General features: G+C 36.9%; 3 protein-coding genes across 4 annotated transcripts in view; all 3 read right to left on the bottom strand.

The window, feature by feature from the left end:
* Window positions 1-17,315, bottom strand: part of LOC142339493 (FERM, ARHGEF and pleckstrin domain-containing protein 1-like) — a 95,606-nt gene extending 78,291 nt beyond the window's left edge. For both annotated transcript variants that reach the window (XM_075389554.1, XM_075389555.1), the window contains exons 1-4: window positions 16,981-17,315; window positions 9,126-9,359; window positions 8,432-8,562; window positions 8,026-8,175 (exon numbers count right to left, since the gene is read on the bottom strand). In XM_075389554.1, coding sequence (XP_075245669.1) covers window positions 8,026-8,175; window positions 8,432-8,562; window positions 9,126-9,359; window positions 16,981-17,272 — 807 coding nt within the window. In that variant the 5' untranslated portion in view covers window positions 17,273-17,315. The remainder of the gene's footprint in view (window positions 1-8,025; window positions 8,176-8,431; window positions 8,563-9,125; window positions 9,360-16,980) is intronic.
* A 335-nt stretch (window positions 17,316-17,650) lies between these two features.
* On the bottom strand, window positions 17,651-19,071 carry LOC142339494 (mitochondrial outer membrane protein SLC25A46-like). Its single transcript, XM_075389556.1, has one exon. It carries the CDS (start codon window positions 18,995-18,997, stop codon window positions 17,723-17,725), a length of 1,275 nt encoding a protein of 424 aa, XP_075245671.1. The 5' UTR covers window positions 18,998-19,071; the 3' UTR covers window positions 17,651-17,722.
* An 18-nt stretch (window positions 19,072-19,089) lies between these two features.
* On the bottom strand, window positions 19,090-22,063 carry LOC142339496 (DNA-directed RNA polymerase II subunit RPB11-like). Its single transcript, XM_075389557.1, has 2 exons — window positions 21,869-22,063; window positions 19,090-19,410 (listed from the first exon to the last, which is right to left on the bottom strand). Exons 1-2 carry the CDS (start codon window positions 22,022-22,024, stop codon window positions 19,207-19,209), a joined length of 360 nt encoding a protein of 119 aa, XP_075245672.1. The 5' UTR covers window positions 22,025-22,063; the 3' UTR covers window positions 19,090-19,206.
* Between the last annotated feature and the right edge of the window lie 645 nt (window positions 22,064-22,708).

The following is a 22,708-nucleotide window of genomic DNA, read 5'->3' as shown; positions in this document are numbered from 1 at the left end:
GAGCCTGCATCGATTAAAAGATTATCAAGAGTGCCTCATCTATGATGTGTAGGAGTGTCATGGATGAGTGGTTCCAGGGAGTGACTTATTAGGATATTTAGAATTTCTTGTTCTTGATGGCTAGGGCTAGTCATAAGCTTCCAGTTGCAAGCGGGTAGATTGAAGTCGCCAAGAAGAAATGGTGACACACTGAACTTCTCTTTTGGATAGCTATGATTCATGTTTTTGAGGCAGCTATCAATAAATAGTTCAAGTTGCTCAGGCGGTACTCTGTATTTCCTCGAGGACGATGGTAGATATACGCACATGAAAACAAGAGCTTCAGACGAATTGTCTACCACGAAAGCAGTTCCAAAGTCATTTTTGAGAAAGTTAAGTTGTCGCGTTACTAAGTCACTTGAAGTCTTACGTAGAACAGCAACTCCGCCATGTTGACCCTTGAGTCTATCAACTCTCGATACTAGCTCATACTGACCAAAAAGGTTGAAGTTATCACTCATTGTGGAGGAATCTAGCCAGGTTTCTGTCAGGATTGCTATCTCTATTTCGTTGAGTATGAGGTAATTCAGTAAAGCTGATTGTTTTTCCATAGAGTTAATTGATTGAACATTAAGGAGTAGTATGCGTGACCTCAAGGATTGTCATTCGTTTCGCACAGTTGTGGTTACCGAATTTGGCGATGATTTGAGTTTCTCAGACAAGATAGGTAGGTCGTCCCATTCAGCAGAGTCAATCTGCATGCCGTTATGAAATAACTTAAGATCTCTGAGTCTGAGCAAGTCCCGATCTATTCCAAGCTAAATCGACTCAAATCGTTTGTGAAGCAGATCTTTTTCTATGAGCCGATCTTTCCAGCAGAGTTTTGGTTTAGCAAACACTTTAGTGCCCTTAACTAAGTGACAGTTGGATAAAGTTATACGGCGATCTTAGCTCGAGGCTAGCTGGATTTCCACTGGGCGAAGCCTAGCTGATGCCTCCGGTTTACGTTTGCCAAGGCGGACAATGTTCTTTATTTTTTCGGGAACAATTTTGAGCCTATCGCATAAAGTTTGTACATTAGAATCATCTTGGGAGGACATGGCTTCGGCAATGTTGAATAGAACAATAGTCTCTTCAGCTTTGATGTCATAGTCCCGCTTATCGAGGGTTCTTTTGACGGCATCGGCATAGTTGGTGTGTTGACTGGAGCTCATGCCTTGATGATTGGCACCCGGTTTAACATTCACAAGTTTTCTTTCAATGGATTTGACTGCTTGAGCAGTTTCTGAGATGATTCCACTAGATGTTTCTGATTTCTTTTTACAGTCATTCAATTGCGACAGGGTTCCACGAAGCAAACATTCCAGGGTACTCTTTTTAGCTTTTGATGTGAAAATCGATAATTCATTTGGGGCAGCGGCCAGGAGTTCGCTAATTGTGGGGTAATAGTCTCTACTAGAGGTTAAGCGGTTACGGTGTTCAGTCATATTTAAAATGGGAAGGAAGAAGAAAAACTACCAAACCAGCAAGTACCCTGTGGCACCTACTAAAGGAGACCTGCGGATAATTACTTAGAAGGTGCAGTTACAGTGTTTGTAGAGACATTCGAACACCTGAGCGTTGTTTTCAATCGCTGCACTTTTATCGTACAGCACCTTGTTCTTCAGTATTGATTGAATGCCTCGGCGACCTTCGGCACTTAGGTGGTAACCGTCGTTACCCAAATGGTCCTCGCAGTAGATTTTTTCAGACACTCCCCGATACTTCCAGCGACTTGACTGAGCAACCTTTCGAATTTCAGCGTTCACCGTGGATGCACATGCGCGGGCGTCTCCGCGATGAGGAATACCACGTACAAATACTGAACTCGCGAGGCCACACAAGGAATCGGCAAGAAGAGCTAGTTCTTTTGCTATGTCTAAAACTGGTACTGTTGAAGGTGTCCGTCGGTCGTAAGCGTCGTTTCCACCAACGAAAAGTACAATAGTTTTGTATTGGTTCTTTCGAGGATAGAAATTAGCTGTAACGTTTCCAATACGGGCTCCGGGGATAGATAAAATATTGAATTTGGCAAATTGCAGATCTTTTGCTTGAGAATCAGCTATCAAAAGGTTGTTAGAAGATGTATCTTTGAAGGTGTGATATCTTCTCACAGTAGTCATAGGGGATAACGACGGCTATCCCAGTAAATCAATATTTATCTGAAACTATAGAAAAATAATTTAAAATTTCACAATTTATTGTTTTTTTTTCAACAAAAACCGTTTAATACGAACAAAACTGTATTCACTTGGTATCTAAAAAGCTATTCAAATACCACTTGAAGAAGTTGAACCAAACAAAAGGCCAAAAATCGGAAAAGTAAGCCTAAAAATTAGCTGAAAAGTAGCTGAAAAATGTCCAAATTACCATAAAACATAGCAATTACTATAAATCATCAAACCACTATCAACAAAGCCTGAAAATAACAAAACTGTATTCACTTGGTATCTAAAAAGCTATTCAAATACGACTTGAAGAAGTTGAACCAAACAAAAGGCCAAAAATCGGAAAAGTAAGCCTAAAATTTAGCTGAAAAGTAGCTGAAAAATGTCCAAATTACCATAAAACATAGCAATTACTATAAATCATCAAACCACTATCAACAAAGCCTGAAAATAACACAGTATCAGAATCACACATCCTAACGAAAAAAATTTCCAGATAAAGTAGCACATGAAAAAGTAGCACACCAAACCAGCAAGTACCCTGTGGCACCTACTAGAGGAGACCTGCGGATACTTACTTAGAAGGTGCAGTTACAGTGTTTGTAGAGACACTCGAACACCTGAGCATTGTTTTCAATCGCTGCACTTTTATCGTACAGCACCTTGTTCTTCAGTATTGATTGAATGCCTCAGCGACCTTCGGCACTTAGGTGGTAACCGTCGTTACCCAAATGGTCCTCGCAGTAGATTTTTTCAGACAATCCCCGATACTTCCAGCGACTTGACTGAGCAACCTTTCGAATTTCAGCGTTCACCGTGGATGCACGTGCGCGGGCGTCTCCGCGATGAGGAATACCACGTACAAATACTGAACTCGCGAGGTCACACAAGGAATCGGCAAGAAGAGCTAGTTCTTTTGCTATGTCTACAACTGGTACTGTTGAAGGTGTGCGTCGGTCGTAAGCGTCGTTTCCACCAACGAAAAGTACAATAGTTTTGTATTGGTTCTTTCGAGGATAGAAATTAGCGGTAACGTTTCCAATACGGGCTCCGGGGATAGATAAAATATTGAATTTGGCAAATTGCAGATCTTTTGCTTGAGAATCAGCTATCAAAAGGTTGTTAGAAGATGTATCTTTGAAGGTGTGATATCTTCTCACAGTAGTCATAGGGGATAACCACGGCTATCCCAGTAAATCAATATTTATCTGAAACTATAGAAAAATAATTTAAAATTTCTCAATTTATTGTTTTTTTTAAACAAAAACCGTTTAATACGAACAAAACTGTATTCACTTGGTATCTAAAAAGCTATTCAAATACCACTTGAAGAATTTGAACCAAACAAAAGGCCAAAAGTCGGAAAAGTAAGCCTAAAATTTAGCTGAAAAGTAGCTGAAAAATGTCCAAATTACCATAAAACATAGCAATTACTATAAATCATCAAACCACTATCAACAAAGCCTGAAAACAACACAATATCAGAATCACACATCATAACGAAAAAAATTTCCAGATAAAGTAGCACATGAAAAAAAAGTTTCGCTCTCTCTAATACAGAGGTATAAAACAACCACTCTTTTCGCTCCACTTTTTAGTTTTGTTCAGCATCAAAAACAGTAGAACCACACATCCTAACGAAAAAAATTTCCAGATAAAGTAGCACATGAAAAAGTAGCACACCAAACCACTAAGTACCCTGTGGCACCTACTAGAGGAGACCTGCGGATACTTGCTTAGAAGGTGCAGTTACAGTGTTTGTAGAGACACTCGAACACCTGAGCGTTGTTTTCAATCGCTGCACTTTTATCGTACAGCACCTTGTTCTTCAGTATTGATTGAATGCCTCAGCGACCTTCGGCACTTAGGTGGTAACCGTCGTTACCCAAATGGTCCTAGCAGTAGATTTTTTCAGACACTCCCCGATACTTCCAGCGACTTGACTGAGCAACCTTTCGAATTTCAGCGTTCACCGTGGATGCACGTGCGCGGGCGTCTCCGCGATGAGGAATACCACGTACAAATACTGAACTCGCGAGGTCACACAAGGAATCGGCAAGAAGAGCTAGTTCTTTGCTATGTCTAAAACTGGTACTGTTGAAGGTGTCCGTCGGTCGTAAGCGTCGTTTCCACCAACGAAAAGTACAATAGTTTTGTATTGGTTCTTTCGAGGATAGAAATTAGCTGTAACGTTTCCAATACAGGCTCCGGGGATAGATAAAATATTGAATTTGGCAAATTGCAGATCTTTTGCTTGAGAATCAGCTATCAAAAGGTTGTTAGAAGATGTATCTTTGAAGGTGTGATATCTTCTCACAGTAGTCATAGGGGATAACCACGGCTATCCCAGTAAATCAATATTTATCTGAAACTATAGAAAAATAATTTAAAATTTCTCAATTTATTGTTTTTTTTCAACAAAAACCGTTTAATACGAACAAAACTGTATTCACTTGGTATCTAAAAAGCTATTCAAATACCACTTGAAGAAGTTGAACCAAACAAAAGGCCAAAAATCGGAAAAGTAAGCCTAAAATTTAGCTGAAAAGTAGCTGAAAAATGTCCAAATTACCACAAAACATAGCAATTACTATAAATCATCAAACCACTATCAACAAAGCCTGAAAACAACACAATATCAGAATCACACATCCTAACGAAAAAAATTTCCAGATAAAGTAGCACATGAAAAAAAAGTTTCGCTCTCTCTAATACAGAGGTATAAAACAACCACTCTTTTCGCTCCACTTTTTAGTTTTGTTCAGCATCAAAACCAGTATATTTTTCACGAGTTTCATTTCCCGCTTCAAAATTCAGTCCAATGAAATTGATTAAAAAAACACTTCCCCAAAACGCCTTTTCGAGCCGTAAAAAAGACCTCGCCCCAATAGAATTCAAAGTATTTTTAAATACGAGCGCGATGAAATAATAAGAGGCTGATGGCGGCTACTATGCAGAATAACGGCAGAAGTTAATAATGCTTTTTTGTAGACATGTTGTTTGTAGATAACAGGAGATTCTTTGTGAAAAGCATTTCAGCTCTAAATTGCGCAAACAAACTCTGACGGCCTTGAGGAGTAATTTAGTGAAATAAAAAGGATGCACTGAAAACATTGTGAGAATACGTTTTCAAAGCGTATTTGTTTATCTGCACCAATAGACCAAGAAATTTTGAAGTTAGACTTTGAAAATAAAAATTGTTTTCGACATTCGAAAACTGGCCTTCGAGCAATTATGCGTGACAATGAACAAATCCAAGAAAAACTGAGGTACTTGAAAAGCCTAAGTCATGTTCCATCACTCAATAATTCGATACTTAATGTTTAAAATGTTTAAGTCTTAGTGACGTTTTTGGAACAAGTAGGTATTTGTAGTTCTTGAGTTCAAATTTGTTCTCTAAATTTCTGCTTAGACCAGCGGCCTCCCCCTTTTAAAACCTTTTTGTAAAAAACACTTTAGACAAAGACCATAATCTTGTGTCATTTTCTCCGACATAAAATGGCGAACGCGATTAGAAAATTAGAGGAAGTATTTTCAAAAACCACTGTGAGCATAAAAATTTTCTCTCCACCGTTGGTGTTCAAATCTCGAAAACCATTAAAGAGAGCTAAGTTATTTATGCAATTAAAAACCCTGAATTTAGTTTCACTCTGCAGTTTAGGTGAATAGCATGAGACTGATTAGGCTTCTAGAAAACTGCTCAGTAACTGAATTGCCGGGGTTTTATCAATTTATCTACTTTCTTCATATGAACAGTATGGAAAATAAGCCGCTGGCACGAAAAAAAAACAGCCGACTAACGTCCGTCGAATTGCTCTCAAACGGCCGGTGAGCGGTTGACTTTGTCAGTAGTTAGCCACAATTTATTGAAGCTAGCTTTAGCTTAATTGAAGGGGCGTGACGTGAGGTTAATAGATAATGACATCGCGCCACATAACAGCAGCTTAAATGCGGCATCAACAAAGAGTTAAGAGAGAGAGAGAGTGGGAGAGAGAGAGAGAGAGACAGCTGGGAATATTTTCCATGACGAGATTCGACTCTGCAACTTCTGGTTTTCTAGCCTTGTTAGTAAATTGAATCATGGAAAAAACTGAAAAGTGGCTAATTCGAAAGTTTCACATTTCGCAGCGAATAAAAATGTTCAAAACCATTTTGGTCTCTGGAGTTCTGTCATGCAACCCATTAGCAAGACTTGAAAAGTTTTGGCCAAAAATGATTGTTAAACTCAGAAAAGAACAAAAATATTCAAAAATTTTAAAAACAATCGCAAATTTTTAACAAAATCTTGCTCAAATGCGTGATATTAACATCTTCAGAACCAATTCATTGTCTCAAAAGACTATCTAGTATCCCTATTTCAAGCCTTAAATTGTTTCACTGGCTCAAAGATCCATAAACTTGGAAAATGATAATTTTTCGAAAATTTGAAAAAATATATAAATTTTATCAAAAAATTGTTAAAACTTGAGTAGTTAAAATATTGATAACCATTCCATTAACTCTAAAAACTATGCAGCAGCTTATTATAAAGCCTCGGAGGTGCAAAAAAATATTCAAAAAACTTGAAAAAACTGCTATTACTTTTTCAATAATTGCTTAAATTCGTGATATTAAAATCTGGAAAACATTCCATTACATCTAAAAACAATGCAGCAACCTATTATCATAGAGGAGGTTCCTTGGCTCTTGAGCCTGGAGAAACCTAAAAAATGACAAAAAAAATTTTAAAAAGATTGAAAAAAATTGTGAAAATTATTAATTTGCGTGTTTTTGTTTGGATTACCAAAATATATAGCTCTTAAAAAGGTCATAAACAAAACTTATGTCTTTCAAAAGACCTTCATCAACTTTAACCAGCTTCAATTTTAGACTGCTGCAACAAAAAAATTCAAAAAATGACAAAATACACGAAAATTGCATTATTTTGGGCTCAAAAACTCCAAAAAAAAATAACCTTTCAACTTTAAACTATGGCCTTCCCGGAGGCTTCATCACACTAAGCTCTTGAAGGAATATTAAAAGCGGCTAAGAAGCTCGAATGAAACTTAATGCCCGCTGTGCGCTACCTGTTTATCCCGTTTTAAAGAACGAGAAGTCAAATGGGTCAGACAAAAAGCGAGCAGATTGTCGGAATAGCTGCGAAATAGCCTTTGCGTGCCGTAAAATACAGAAGCATACAATGAAATTTAAAGAACTATCGTCAGCGCCTAAAAACCTACAAACTCCAATCAAGCGGCTTGTATCACGGCGATCACTTTTGGAAGCATTAGACACTCGTCTACCAGACCCTTGTGCTCGGTTATCTTACAATCAACTTTATTTTAAAAACATATAAGTTCTGAATAAGAGCAATTTAGGTAACGAAAAAAGCAAGAAATCAAGCTTGAAAAAGAAATTCAACAAAAAAATTAAGGGAAAAATTGTTCTAGAACAAATGTTAAAAGTAGAAAGCTCTTCTCTTTATCCGTTTGACCTAAACACGTAGTTTTCGCGTGCGTCATAGACCTTTAAATTCGATTTTAAATACACTTCAAATAATTACCGATCAAAATACGTTCCATCAATACTCCTCTTCGAATCGCTATAAAAATAGGAGAGCAATAATAGCCTGCTGAGAAGATGAGGGCGGCTATTAATAAGAACAGAGACAAAACGGCCACAAAACAATTGAAAATTAGCTTTTCCAACATTCAAAAACTTTGATCCACGTTAGTCAAGAGGCTTCCGAAAATAATTGTTCAAACCTCTTTTCTAGCAGCATCGTTTTCTTCGAACCTATCGGACTGCTTGAAATCTTTGCAAAAGTTTTTCACATCAAATCCAAAGAGCGATAACTTACAGCTAGATCAAACTTGGGTGTTGTCCCGTCTAGCAACAGCACCCGGAGCACCATCATCTTGCTGCCTCTGGATTTCGACCGGGACCGCAAGCTGGAGTTGACACTCTGCATAGAGCCAGTTGTCAGGGGAAGCGTAGAACTCTGATTTATCTAAAGGTAACCATCTCACTGCCATAGCGACGTGCAATCCGAGTATTTGCAGCTAAAAATTTGAACTACGAAGAACCAACCTAGCAGCTTTTAAACCAATCAGTGGCTACAATTTGTCATTTCTCTTTAGAAGTACTAAAGCTAATTTATAAAAGCGATCACAGAATAAATTCTACAAGCTTGAACCAGCATCAACGAACAGTTCTCGATAACTATGGAATTAAACTAATGGCTTGCATATTGTTTAGTTAGTTACCTGCACTTGATGTGGTTGAGGCAGGGGAGGGTACGCGGCGGATGCTCCGAATTGGCCACCCGGCATCATTCCTGGAGGCATCTGCGTTGGGGTTTGTTGATTTCCTTGTGGAAGACCGCCAGGCATTTGTCCTAAAATAATTAAAATAATTTCTCGAAAAAAAGGACGTCAAGTGAGCACATGATATACATACGGAAACTATGGGTATAAACTCTGCCTATGAACTCTAAGTGCCTAATCCAGGAACTAAGTTCATTATCAACTGTTTCAAACTTAGCACTAACTCTACATTCGGTACACATTTCATTATACTTCCTTTAAGTATACCGAAACCATTAACGACCGCACTATAGTATAACTGCTCACTTAACATTTCAAAACGATAGGATCACAGAATCTCGTAGGCATGCCTAAACTCACTAAAAAGCGTTCAAATTGTTGACCAAAGTACGTCCGGTATGATCAATCTCACTATCCTAACCTTGTTTGCGAATAACTTAAGCAATGAAACGATGATTCGAGTAACTGAGATTTTAAAGAATTATGGAAAATGAGTGGCCATAACTTTCGTTGTGAATTGTCTATTGTACGACTGAAAAATCTATCAAACAAAGGCACTGCAAAAATGAAACAAGCACACATGCAACAAAAATTTTTGCCCGACTTTAAATCATTCGTGGGAAAACTGACTTACCAGGCGGGAATTGCATTTCGATGGGATAACCGGCAGCTCCCATAGGTCCTCCTGGTTGTGCAGCCTGTGGGGCGAACTGGAGAGAGGCTGAACTGGGCTGCGGTGTCAACTGAGGAATCATCACATTGGCCATGGAGTTACCATTGACAATGTTGGGGTTTGTCAGGGTTCCACCGTACGGAGGGGGAGGGGTGGGTGCAGGCATTGACATTTGTTGCATCATTTGAGGGTGACCTACAATATCAATACATTTTCCTAACATCAAGCGAAGATCTCGCGCACTTCTCAAAAGACTTACAAATTAAGTTTAAAATTGTTGTTTTGGTACGTTTGCAATTTTATCGTTTTGATACCAGAGTTATGGTAATGTAGATTACTGGCTCCCTATATCGTACCATAAGTGTCGAATTACAATTGTGGATTCTTACAGCCGAGTACCCATTACATTCTATATCAAAAACGTTAAAATCAGAACGCGCATTAAAATAGTTTTATCTCCGTGACTTGTGTTTAGTTATAACTCCTGATTTATAACGTATACTTTATAATTATAACGTATACAATTATAAAGGACATGTGGAAAACAATGTCTGGAGTTCAGCATTCAATGCCTTTGCTTTCACCAATCAACTCAATTTTGCAGAAAACTACTTAAAATTGTAAAGTTAATTCTATTTAGGATATTATCAAGAATTAAACGTCTAGATTGTCTATTAGGTTAACAGCCACTTTCTGAAAGGCATTCTTACAGAGTACACAGTTTGAAACCCTAAAATTCGGTTAAAGGGCGTGGTTTCGATTCAGCATTTATTGTAATTGACATCAAATTTAGGCCAATCCGATAAGTTTAGTAGCGATCAGCAACCAACTGAATCAGTTTCACTTCACCATAATAAACTAACGAGAGAGTGGGCTACAGCCATTTTAGAGTTTCGGAAAAAAATCCGACAGATTGCAAGAAAAATTGAAAAGCTGCCAGTGTTTCTCAACCAAAAGCGATTTAGAATATTCCTAATTGCAAAATTCATCTCACTGCTGAGTTTCAATTCAAGCATTTATTGTTTTCAGAAATCTTTTAAAAATCAGGAATGAGATTTAGTAGACGGCAACGAATACAAAATTCTTTTTAAAGTACCCCAAAACTATTTGCGCAATTGAGATGCAAAAAGATCAACAAAATACAAACCAACGCTCAATTTAAAAATAGGCAACACACACTGAGTTGCTTAGGATATTTCAACTTCGCTCAAAATGCACGAGCAGAAATTAGCAAATCAACCAAGAACACAAGAATGCCACCTGACCAGAAACCGGAATTTTCGGTTAACTTAGCTGACCTTAAAAACATGATTTTTGATATCAATTCATTCAAAAATGGCTTTCCCCCTTCTATTTTACATCTTTCATGCACAATTCATTTCTATTTAGCAAGAATGAAATTAATTGCTTGCACGTCGAAGTGACATTATGGATGCTTAAGGAACCTTTTGAGCAATTGAGAATTTTCAATAAAATGGGCAAGTAGAAGACAAGATGTATAAGTGTGTTTACATTAATGTGTAGGTGAGTGATTAGGGGACTGAAACCTATTCAAAAAATTTGCAATGCAAAAATGTGTGGCACCTCTCTTACACTTGGAATGGTTTACATTTGGGTGTTTGTGCGCGTGCGCGCATGTGTGTTCAGTCTTTCTCGCGTGCGTGTGCCCACCTCCAGAAAAACTAGAACCTTCTTCACCATGCTCAATTTATAGGTTTTAAAAAAGATCAAGGCTCAAAGATTTGAAAAAAAACAGACATGTCACAGTATTTTTATGAGACCAAAGACTTGAAACTGAGCACACAGCTGTTCCAATTGGAACAATTTTTTGCTAGATCTGAGACAGATTTATCGTCTAGCTTCGTAAAATAGGTGCGACAGGAGAACGTTTGACACAAGTGCTTAATAACCATTTCCCAATGATAGGAGAACGGTGTCAGTTCACTTTTTCTAAAACGAAAAGATCATTGAAAGGCTTCTGGGAACATCTCAAAAAATAATCTTTTACAGAGCACCATAGTTCTCAGCTCTGCGTAAATTTGATAAAATTTTATTGTATTTAGAATTGGGAAAACAATTTGGTGCGGAAAAAGTGAAAAGGTATCAGGCCGATTACCGTAAAATAACCACAGAAGACATTGACTTTCAATAGAATTGAAGAAAGCAAAGAATTACAATGGATCAATCGACCGCCTGTTATTCTCTAGAACTCTGGGGGTTAGATTCGGGGTCTAGTTTTTAAACAGCTAGAATGAGCTCTGTTAAAATTAAATTTTTAAGACTTGAAGTTGAAAAATTGGAATCCTCACGAACCAGAGCACTAAGTTTGAGGCACTCTTTAGATTACCTCTATTGATCTTCACTCAGTAATTCTTTTAAAATTTAAGCTTAATTAAGTGTCCACAGAAGTCATTTTTCAAGTGAGGCAAGTCGGAGCGCACAAAAGTCACCTAAAAGCTGAGGTAGAACGGTAAATATAGCTGGCAGATTGACAAAAGAGCCACAATAGCTTCGTAGATATGCATCCTCAAAATGATAGTAAAAGGAACTACCCGAAAAAGAATCTTTTATATTAAATGCGGAGATGTTATATATTGGTTACGAAAATGTATAACTTACTGCTGTTTCTATTAGCTAATCTTAAATAAACTTCATTTGGTGTGACACATGCACTCAATCGACTTTATCCCGAGAGTGAGATGGGTCACGAGTGACCAAAAACTTTATCACGCTAGTGATCAAAAACTCTGAAAAACGACGCCACGCACTTAATTTAGTTGAAATTGCATGAACAAATGCACAAAAAGCAGATAAAAAATTGTGACATATGGTCTTGACAAAACAAATTGACGATAAATACAAAGCAGAAGAAGTCCCGAATTATATTCAATGAATAGAACGGATAAAAGACAACATTATCAGCCTTTTGAACCGAGAAGCCACCCAAAATAAACGAAATATTAGCCAAAAATCCACGAAAGTAAACAACACAAAAATATTTTAAAAAAATTTATTTTCACTTTAAGAGACAAATGGTTATCTAAGTTATTATTTCAAACAACGTCAACTTCTAAAGACCTCAACACAAAGGTAGCTTAGAAAGCAAACTTCAACTTTGTAGAACATCATTAAAGCATTTGACAGAAACCGGTTTCTATGATCAATTTTATAGCAATTAAATGGCATAAAAGTCATTGAAACATGCCAAGAAAACCTGAACTCTTCAATTTATTTCTCGTTATCTGTAGATAGAAATCACATATCAACTTAACTAGTAACAATACATAAAACTTGGGGACCACGTAACAATAGTAGCAACAAATGCAGACAACAATCAAGAAGTCAAAAAATTTCAAAAACATGGTCTCAAAGTCATTAAAAAAATTAGCAGTGAAATCAATCCCCTAAATAAATTCAAGGACACCTAACTAGGGAGCATATGAGAGCTATTTTTAATGACTAATGGGCCGAACAGGAATAACATAGCTGGCAGATTGCCAGAAAATAGCCGCAATAGATTCGTAGATCGGCAGTCTAAGAAAAACAGTGAAAAAAAAGACAGACCAAAAAGATTCGTCTATTCATTGATGGCTGATCTGTTATATTTTGATTTAAAATCTTTATAACTTATTGCTGCCTCTATTAGCTGATCTCAAATAACCTTCATTTAGAGTGACACACACCCATTTGACCTTATCTCTTTGAATTAAAGTAAATAAAAGTCAATTTCAAAGTGAGGAAGTCATTTTTGAGAGTGAGGTAAGTCAAGTGTGACCAAAAATTTAATCACACGCATGAACAAAAAAACTCGCTCCAATAAGAGCGAAAAATGACGTCACACATGCAATTCAGTTGAAATTGCATGAACGAATGAACAAAAAGTGGCTGTGACGTCATATGGTCGTAACAAAAATCATGACGACGAAATAAAAAAAAACCAAGAGAAGGCCAATAATAGCCCCAGCTATCGCTGTGCGGCTATTAAAAACAATTACAAAAAAGGGGCAAAATTCAAAAATCTTAAACTTTTTTAGAAGTAGTGTCAAAGCCGTGCACACTGTTAGCTATAAATGAAAGGAATAAATGAAATCAAACATGACTACCTAGGGAAGATATTAACATCATTACTGAGACTAAGTGACAGAACAAACAAACCAACTACCAGAATTCAAAAAATCTAAAAAAAAAAATAACCAATAAATTTCGAAGACAATGTGTCAAATTCGTTAACACCTTTAGTTTTGAAATTACTAACTTAAAAACAACTACGATTCAAATTCTATTCAAGACATAGCTGACAGCTTGCCAGAAAATAGCCGCAATAGCTAATCTGCAGTCTCAAAAAGATAGTAAAAGAAAGACCAAAAAGAAATTCCCTATTAAAATCTGAGATGCTAAATTTTTTGTAACGAAATTGTTTATCCTAATGCTACTTCTATTCACTGCTCTCAAATAACCTTCGATTAGAGTCACACAAACTCACTCAACCTTTTCCCTTTGAATTAAACTGAAGAAAAGTCAATTTTAGAGTGAAGAAGTCATTTTTGAAAGTGAGGTAAGTCATTTGTGACCAAAAACATCATGCGAATGAAAAAAAAGTGAGAAATGACGTCACGCAAACACTTCAGTGGAAATTGCTTGAACGAATGAAAAAGCAGACTTGAAAAAATTGACGTTATATGGTCGTAACAAAAATCTTGACGACGAAATAAAAAACATAGCAGGACAAGCCCTGAAGTATTATTCAAAAAATGATCATTGAATAAAAAACATACCCAGCAGATTGCCGGAAAATAGCCGCCGTTGATTCCAATAAGCATGATTGGGATTGAAAGAATAGAAGATATTGAAAAAAAAAGATTTTTGTACAAAAATATTTTTTAAGTCCGATTCATTTTGATGGCATTTCGTAGTTGAACATAACGTACTTCTGTTTCTTAGAGAGAGGCTACAGGGGCTACTACCAATACCAATAAGCATTAGAGATGGTAACTAAGACTTATAGGAACGACGTTCAAATAGCGGGCATCTAAAATTGGGCTTTATGGGTTTATCCCGTTTCTACTTCTGACTTCAATTTTTATAATGACTCTGTTCATTTTGAATTGCTTTGCTGAGCAACTGATGTTCAAAATCACTTTTAGCAGAATGAGAGAAGAGAGAAACTAGCCTAGAGAAGTCAAAAAGATATCACGCAAAATGTTGAAAAAGCGGCAAAATGAGGTAAAGCGAAAAATTTTTTTATTTGACGAAGTAAAAAACATAGCAGGACAAGTCCTGACGTACAATTCAAAGAATTTTCATTGACTAAGCAGAAAAATTAGACCTAGAATGGACTATGAGTGAATTGAGGAAACTATTTTTTTTAAAAAAAATCAGATAAAAAAATAAGAAAAAACGGAAAATCAATGTCAAAGTGCCGCATGTGATCAAAAAAACCACTATCGAGAAATGAAAATTTAATTCAAACAAAAAACTGGGCCTAGAATGAGCTGTGAATGGATTGGGAAAACCATCTAGAAAAAAATCCGCTCCAAAAAATTGAAAAAACAGTAAAAATTTGAGTGAAATTGCCGCATGTGAACAAAAAACGACTACCGAGAAACCGAATTTTTTTTCAAACACCGTTTTCTCACTCTACTTTAAATTAGAGCGAAAAAATTCACGCCGCAAAACCACTCGCTTTTTCGCTCCATTTCCTGATTCGGCGTGACCAAAATCACTACTCCAATTTGACTTGAAAAATCATGAAAATGTGTGAACAGATCTTAAAAAAAAACATAGCCGGAAGAATTCCGGAAACGACTCGAAGTGAAAATCTATTCAACCGCCATCCAACAGTGCCCCAATACAATTCAAATTCTTTGAATTGTAAAAAAATAGGAGCGCTATAATAGCCGGCTGAGAAGATGAGGGCGGCTATTAACTAGACCTAAAACGGACTAAGAGTGATTTGGGAAAACCATTTACAAAAAAATCAGATCAAAAAATTTGAAAAAAAACACTGAAATCGATGTCAAAATGTCGCATGTGAACAAAAACCTCCAGCGAGAAAAAATTCGGTTCATACAAAACACTAGGCCTAGAATGAATGGATTGGGAAAACCATTTAGAAACAAATCCGATCCAAAAAACTGAAAAACAGTAAAAATCAAAGTGATATTGCCGCATATGAACAAAAAAAACCACAAGCGAAAAAGCGAATTTTTGTTCAAACACCGTTTTCTCACTCTACTTTAAAATCAGAGTGAAAAAATTTCACGCCGCAAAACAACTCGTTTCTTAACTCCACTTCTTGTTTCGGCGTGATCAAAATCACTACTTCAATTTGACTTCAAAAATCAGGAAAATGTGAGAACAGATCTTGAAAAAAAAAGATAGCGCCCCAATACAATTCAAACTCTTTGAATTGTAAAAAACCAAGAGAAAACCAATAAATTCAGCTATCACTTTGCGGCTATTAATCAGTAAAGGAATACCAATTAAACTCGACAGAGAGTCATTGAGACCCCTGATTAATGATACTAAGCAACAAACCAACCAAAGGAACTATTAAAAAAACCAACCAAAGGAAATATAAAAAGAACTGCAAAATCTTAAAAATCCCTGATATTTTTATTAAGACAAATAGCCGCTAAGTCTTGCAACCAGGGTTTCCTTTTGTGGGGTTTAAAAAACTGCGACTACGCTTTATTAGAACACGCTCGTCACATTTCATAAGTGTTTCTAGAGAAAATGAAGAGAATACAGCGAAAACAGAATTACGTACAAAATGACACTTTGCACCAAGTTATAAGGTCTTTGACATCCAGCCAATTGCTAAACGACACGAAATCGGATAAAGGTTATATTTAAATTTTGCTCATACAACCTGGCTAAAATTAATAAACGTTTTTTGTTTCCACAAAATGAGGCATTAAAAGAACCTCCAACAATCACAAAAGAATGACTGACAGACGCAACGCAATTCTAACTTGATTCTTCAGGTGTACGAAGGGTCTAACTGTACCTTGCAGTATTTCCAAGAAGTGATTCAAATAATGCTAACAGGGCTCAATATTGACTTACTTGATTTGTTCTCGAACAGCTGATGTGGTCAATTCTGTTTAGCAGGGGGAGGGCATTAGGTTTCCAAGGTCTTCGAATTTTTTTATTACGACTCATTTATGTAAACCAATACTCAGATTTAAGCAAAATGAGACCCATTTCGGCACGCTTTTTATCCGACTTTTAGTACTCAACGGTCGCCACTTGAATTTAGCTGCATAAGATTCTCAATTAGCGATCAATTTAGATCACACAGGAGTCAAGACGTCAAGGGTGATAAAGAAGTTAAAAGTACAAAACGATCAGACAAAAAATGCATAAAATAGACACAATTAATTCGATTTTTTTTCATGTCGAAATTAACACGCTTCTCGTAACATCACATTCTCAGCCTTTTTGTGTTCGTCGAGGCCTATGTCGCAGCACAATATTAAACCTCTATAAAAAATTAAATATTTCGTCCCGCAACCAAATAAGCACAGAACAGCTGCTAATCTCACACTTGAGCATGCTATATAGTTTGCTCTTTCATTTATGAAGTTCCAGACAAAACTTGTGGAGGGGGCTCATTTTCTCTGATACTCGTCTCATGCCTTCTATCTATCGAAACCAGAACACGATGCGATAGAATGGATTTCTATGCATGGCGCGCATACTTAATTTTTATGCTGAAGCGCAAATGGTTAAATATTCAGACCAGAGTACCCTTCTCTTTAAATTGTGCAACTCCTTTCACGCCACAAAGCATTTGCTCATTCCACAAATTTACCTGGTTGCACTTGTAGAGGGTTATTTCTTTGTAGTGAGTTGTATTGAAATGGCGATGGGGCGTAGCTAGGCGGTGGTCCTTGACCTTGAGGTATAGGAGGTTGGTTAGGGTAGCTCCTTTCCATTGAATTGTAGCCTCTGGGACTCCCACCACCTCCGTTTAACAGCTTCATTTGATTCATCATCTGTTCATTCTGCATGTGAGGGGGAAGGGCACTATGGGGGGCCATTTGGGCTAACTGGGGTGGGGGTTGTCGGGTGAGGGTCGACTGACTGTTGACACGATGTTCCATTACATACTTCTGAAATAGTTACATACTGTTCGGCGTAGGACTTCCACAAACTTTTTCCAAGCTGTCACATCTAATTACAGATTGCTAACTAAAAACGAATTATTTTCCCCCAGAGACGTTGGAATACATGAAACTTAACAACTACAGCCTAGATTCGTGTCGCAAATTTACGGCTGAATTTGCCTGTGTTTCAATTGCGACGGTAGTGATTCATGATTCTACGTTAAACAATGAGCAAACATCATACAACAGCAATGTTTGCTAGATTTCTAATTTGACTACTATGACAACGTTACCATAGCTATGTTAAACAGAATGTTCCTGCTAAGCGGAACCTTACTAGTCACGAATCTCTCGTACTATGGCTAAGATAACAGGTTGAATGATTATCATCTAGAATTGTGGAAAATATTATTTGACAAATTTAATCAAGGCATTTTATAAACAAATTTAGTTCATCTGTTTTGATAGCTCTAGGGCTTTCTCAAAGGTTGGTTGCAAGAAGTAAAAAGCACCCAGTTGAAATGCACACTGCATAACTAGCACTCCGAAGCCTCGGAACAAACCAACATGTCCTTCATCCCTGATTATTGACGTCATGCAATGAGTAAAGCCACGATATTGAGTATTGATAGGAAGCACTTCACCAACTATATCTGAGCTGTCAATTATACATCTTGTGCCTTGAATGCACAGTCTATGCAGCGCAGTTTGAGCAGGGTAGATCACTGAAGATGCAATGAACTTAGCCAAAATAGTCGACAAGATTTGCGGATACATAAGCTCCATCTCTGGCTTGTAAGGCACTGGTAGCTGTTTGTCGCGATTAAAGCATTTCTCGGCTTCCACTCTATGTCTGATGTAAATGAGCAAAGCACCTTTTACGAACTTGTACACTAGGTAATGACCCAAATGGCACAACGCCATTGGAACAATCAACTTCCAGATTGGAACCGCTCTGTGAATACTTGGAGATCTAACCTCAAATACACGTTTGAATCCCTCCCCAATACCTTCCAAAATTCCCACAAAGTCAGTTGCTGAGTAACTTTGAACCGTTTCGAACACAAATGATGCATAAAACGGCGTCATTAGCACAAAGCTGGCCGATTTCAGAGACAAATGCTGAAAAAAGCGCTTGAATGAGTAGACGGATCTGGCCTCCAAAGGATAATTGGTCATGCCACTAACTGTAGTTTCACACACACGTGATAAACCGTGAAATATCAAGGAACTTTTCAGTCCTTTCCACATCGCACCAAATCCCTGAAGCGATATCTGAGAGTAAACTAACGGAATGACGGTGAATGGCGTAACATGTGTGCATCTTGCAGAATAGTTCACTTGGCAGAGCATTTTAAGCATTGAAAAAGGATGACAAACAATGTGATCGACAAACACAGATGCTGCGTCAATTATTTGAGGAGGAAATATTTTTTCAATACTCCGCTCTTCTCGGTTAGATGCAGCATCGTTGAACTGGAACTTGGACTGAACAACTTCAGATGATGATGAACGAGATCCTCCTCCAGTCTTTTTCGACTTCCCAAAAAACGCGTGAAATTTATTGGTAAAAGGGAACGCTTTGCTGTCTCCCTTGTTGTTTATTGACACTGGTCCAGTATTGATATGGGTTGTGTTTGTGTAAGCTCCATCAACTTCGTCCCCTTCATCATCATAATCCTCATCGTCGGTCGATTCATATTTTATAACATCACCATCCATAATCTGAAATCAACAAAAAAATACATTTGCGCTCAGCTACAAAGTGGAATATTTCATTTTGATTAAATTCACAATGGGTTCAGAAACAGAAATTAACTTCACATTAACTTTTTTACGGACATAACAGCTAAATTTTGAATCAAGGCAATGATTCTACAATAAAAACAAAAAATCATAGTCAGTATCATTCAATGATATGATTTGATAGTTTAACCAAACGTATCGCCTTTCTGATGTTGCTGAACTGCAGATTTAAATCGTTCTTCTATCAGTGACATTTCGGATAACAAATCGCTAACTGCCTCCTTGAAAGCGTCATGTGGTGTTCTTCCCGGTGTTGTCTGAACTCTTATAACAACACTGTGTTCAAGGGGATGCGGTTGGCGATATCCAGCAAATATAACACAAGGATCCTAAAACAATAACAAAATGCATTATCTTTAATATGTGAGCAAAACTATTAACATCACTAAGATTAAAACACGTCGCAATTTTTGCCTAATATCTCATCGCTGCGCGGCTCCAGGGAATTGGAAAAATTGATTGCAATTAAACTGGCTGACGAAAACCAGAGCAACCAATTAATTGAAACTGGGCTTCAAAGCAATGAATTAATTGGCAGAATTCCAATTGATTGCAGTTATTCAAGGCAACAATAAACCTTATTTGTGAGTGCATAACAGTATACTGAGTCAAGTGTCGTGTACTCTTCTCGTGATCATATGTTTTAGAAAAATTAAACAACTGTTACATGTATTCAATGTTGACCCTAATTCATTATACAATAATTGATCAGTCATATTAAATTTTGGGGGCCGAGTCTTAATTTTTCAATATTTCATTGTATAATTTTGAAATGATAACTGAATAATTTGAATTAAATGGCTTATTCTTATTACCAGTCAATGAATTGTTTTGAAAAGCCAAGCAAACAATTAAGGCTTAATTGAAATAGTGGCGGTAGTAGAATAGGATTTGATTCGTTCTTCAGGGTTTAGCACCCATTCAATTGTCCAAGTTTGTTACTTTCTGATTACTGTTGCAGTTTCCACATTTGAGTAAAATGGGCCAGGAACATTTGTTTTCCTTTTTGTAGCGATTACAGAAACAGCGCCAAAAAACTTTTAAAAAACCATTTTTTAATATACATTTCCTATACTTTGAATACTTTAATCATTAGGTTGTGCTGAATTTTTGTTAGGTGGAAGAAAACTTCGTCGACGTTACAAGTCGATTTTGGTTGATGTGTAGTTCTCCTCGGCTATGTTGACGGGTTGTACTTTCGTGAACACTGCAGGTTCGACGCCATATTGACATTCTTTCAAAGAAATAAGGTACAATAAGTCATGGATTTCAATATAAAGACTAAGACGCAGTAATTTTAAAGTTAAAAGTCTGTTTGTTTATAGTTTAAAGGCTGTTTATAGTTGTTTTTCATTTGAAATCCATACAGCACTTTTTATTAATTTGCGACTTTCTTTGGAAACCATGTCTGAGTGCTGCAGGTAATTATCGGTACAGCGTAGCCTAAATAAGCGTTTAGGTTTCTTTCTGTTGACACTTTTGAGAAATGTTTCTATTCAAAAGTCCATATAATCCTTTTTGTTTCCTAAATCAGCAGCTTTCATTCCAAGAACGATTTGCTGAACGATTTGATGGAGCCCAAGATGTCGTTCGTTTTTCACTTGATCTAGCAGATGGTGATCAATAGACGCCGTTATGCTTCCCTTGAGGTGGGTTTGAGGAGTGTCTATAATTGAGTGTCAATTGCTTTTCTTTACACCAGGTTGACAAATTCGCGTTTCTGTATTATCTTGCTTCTCAGTTATTAGTTTCATATCATCAGCAAAACCAAAAAAAATACATCAGTTAGTTGTTCAGGCAAATTATTGGTGAAAATGATGAAGAAAAGAGGTCCCAGTATTGAACCATGTGGAACGCCATTGATAATTTCCAGCAAACCAAATTCCTCATTGTTAATTTTCACATATTCTTTACGGTTCGTCAGATAAGGCAAAATTAGCTCAATTAATTTTCCTCTAATACCAATTTTATGAAGCTTTTGTATCAAGGTTATGTGGTACGATGTCAATAGCTTTCGCAAAGTCAAGATACAAGACAGGTCTTTGACTGCATCATAGTCAAATTTTTTGTTTATGGTGCCTAGAACGAGAAGTAACCGTAACGTTTCCGATTGCTTTTTTCCGAAGCTAAACTGATTATCAAAGCGATGGTGTCTTACAGGTTCGAAAGTTCATCAAAAATAATTTTCTCAAGAACTTTGGATATGCAATTGAAAAGACTTATGGGCCGATAGCATGTTATATCTGGTTTGTTCCCGTCTGTAAAAACTGAGCTTATCGGACTCACTTTCCAATATGTGGGATATCATCCCTCGTTGATTACTGATTGGAATAAGAATGTACTCGGCTTAATGATAGATCTACAATTTCTCAACAATAAATATCAAATTTTATCTGGTCCAGTAGACTAATGGATCTAAAGATCGCCGAGGATTCTTGCGATTTAAGTGGAATCAACTTTTATAATTGCGATATTGCATTTGAAATCCATGGCTGGAAAGTAGTCTAATGTTTGGAGCTCGAAGTTTTTTTCTTTGTTTCGTAGCCATGCAAAAAATGAAAACCCAATCACTTATTCCAACTCCCTTCGCAGTTCTCGATAAACGCCAGAACTACAAGCATAGTAACATAACCTATACTTTGCGATATTAATGTTCTCGTGTAAACAATGGCCACAGCATGCTCTTTGCAGAATTTTTTTAAGGCTCAAATGATAAATTTCAAATATTGCAACTTTCCAAACCAAAACCACTGTAAACTACACTAAAGACAAACTTAAGTATAAGACCTTTAGTAGTTGATTTGTGATTAGATTGCCCACAGTATGATCTTCCCGATTAAGCGTAAAATGCGCAGCGTTAGGCACTTTTGTATCCTTCTGCACGATCAATTTCTTCTCTCCGTCGTGAAGCAAAAATGATTCGAACGCTGGAGGTGCGTTCATTTCAATCTATAAAACAAACTTGAGATCTAATTTATTGTTGAAATTAAAACAAACTCAGTTCAATTGCCAGATTTACCTACAAGAAGTGGGGGAAAAAGGAGTGTGATCCACTCAATGGAGGGAACAGTGAAACGCCTATGAAACATCACAGCAGCGTATTTAAATTCACCCCCAGAAGCATTGTATTTTACTTACAACATTATGCTAAGCTCTAGCAGTCAGGTGAAAAGGTCGAAATATCACTATACTAATTAGGTGACTATCTTTCCCTCCCGCACAAAAATACTAAGTATTATCAACCTCAGTTACACGTTTTAAAGTGCGATTAGGAAACCTAATTAGTGTTTCAAGCAAGAATGCGTGAATCTGCTAAAGTGACATCGAAAATCTGACAAACTTCGAACCACCGCGGGGTTCTCGACAACTCAGACTTTCTAAGTAAGTTCATCGAGGTCAAGTAACCTATACTTTCAAAACGTTCCAATGATTCAAACAAAGAACGTATCAAAGAACATACCAGACTACTTAAAAATCACAGCTTTATATTGAATAATTTGCTAACGAGTTCCAAACTGGTTTGAACACTTCATCGGCATAATTGGGGTAGTAGTTTATGCAACTGAAGATTACAAGCAATATCCATGTTGTTGAATTTGGCCTTTGATTGAATTTGTCAAAAAAATA

The sequence above is a fragment of the Convolutriloba macropyga genome, chromosome 5 (genome assembly GCF_964194025.1).
Source record: "Convolutriloba macropyga chromosome 5, txConMacr16.3, whole genome shotgun sequence".
NCBI lineage: Eukaryota > Metazoa > Xenacoelomorpha > Acoela > Convolutidae > Convolutriloba > Convolutriloba macropyga.
Note: the sequence above shows the minus strand (reverse complement) of the source record. Positions and strands in the feature narration are given on the sequence as shown.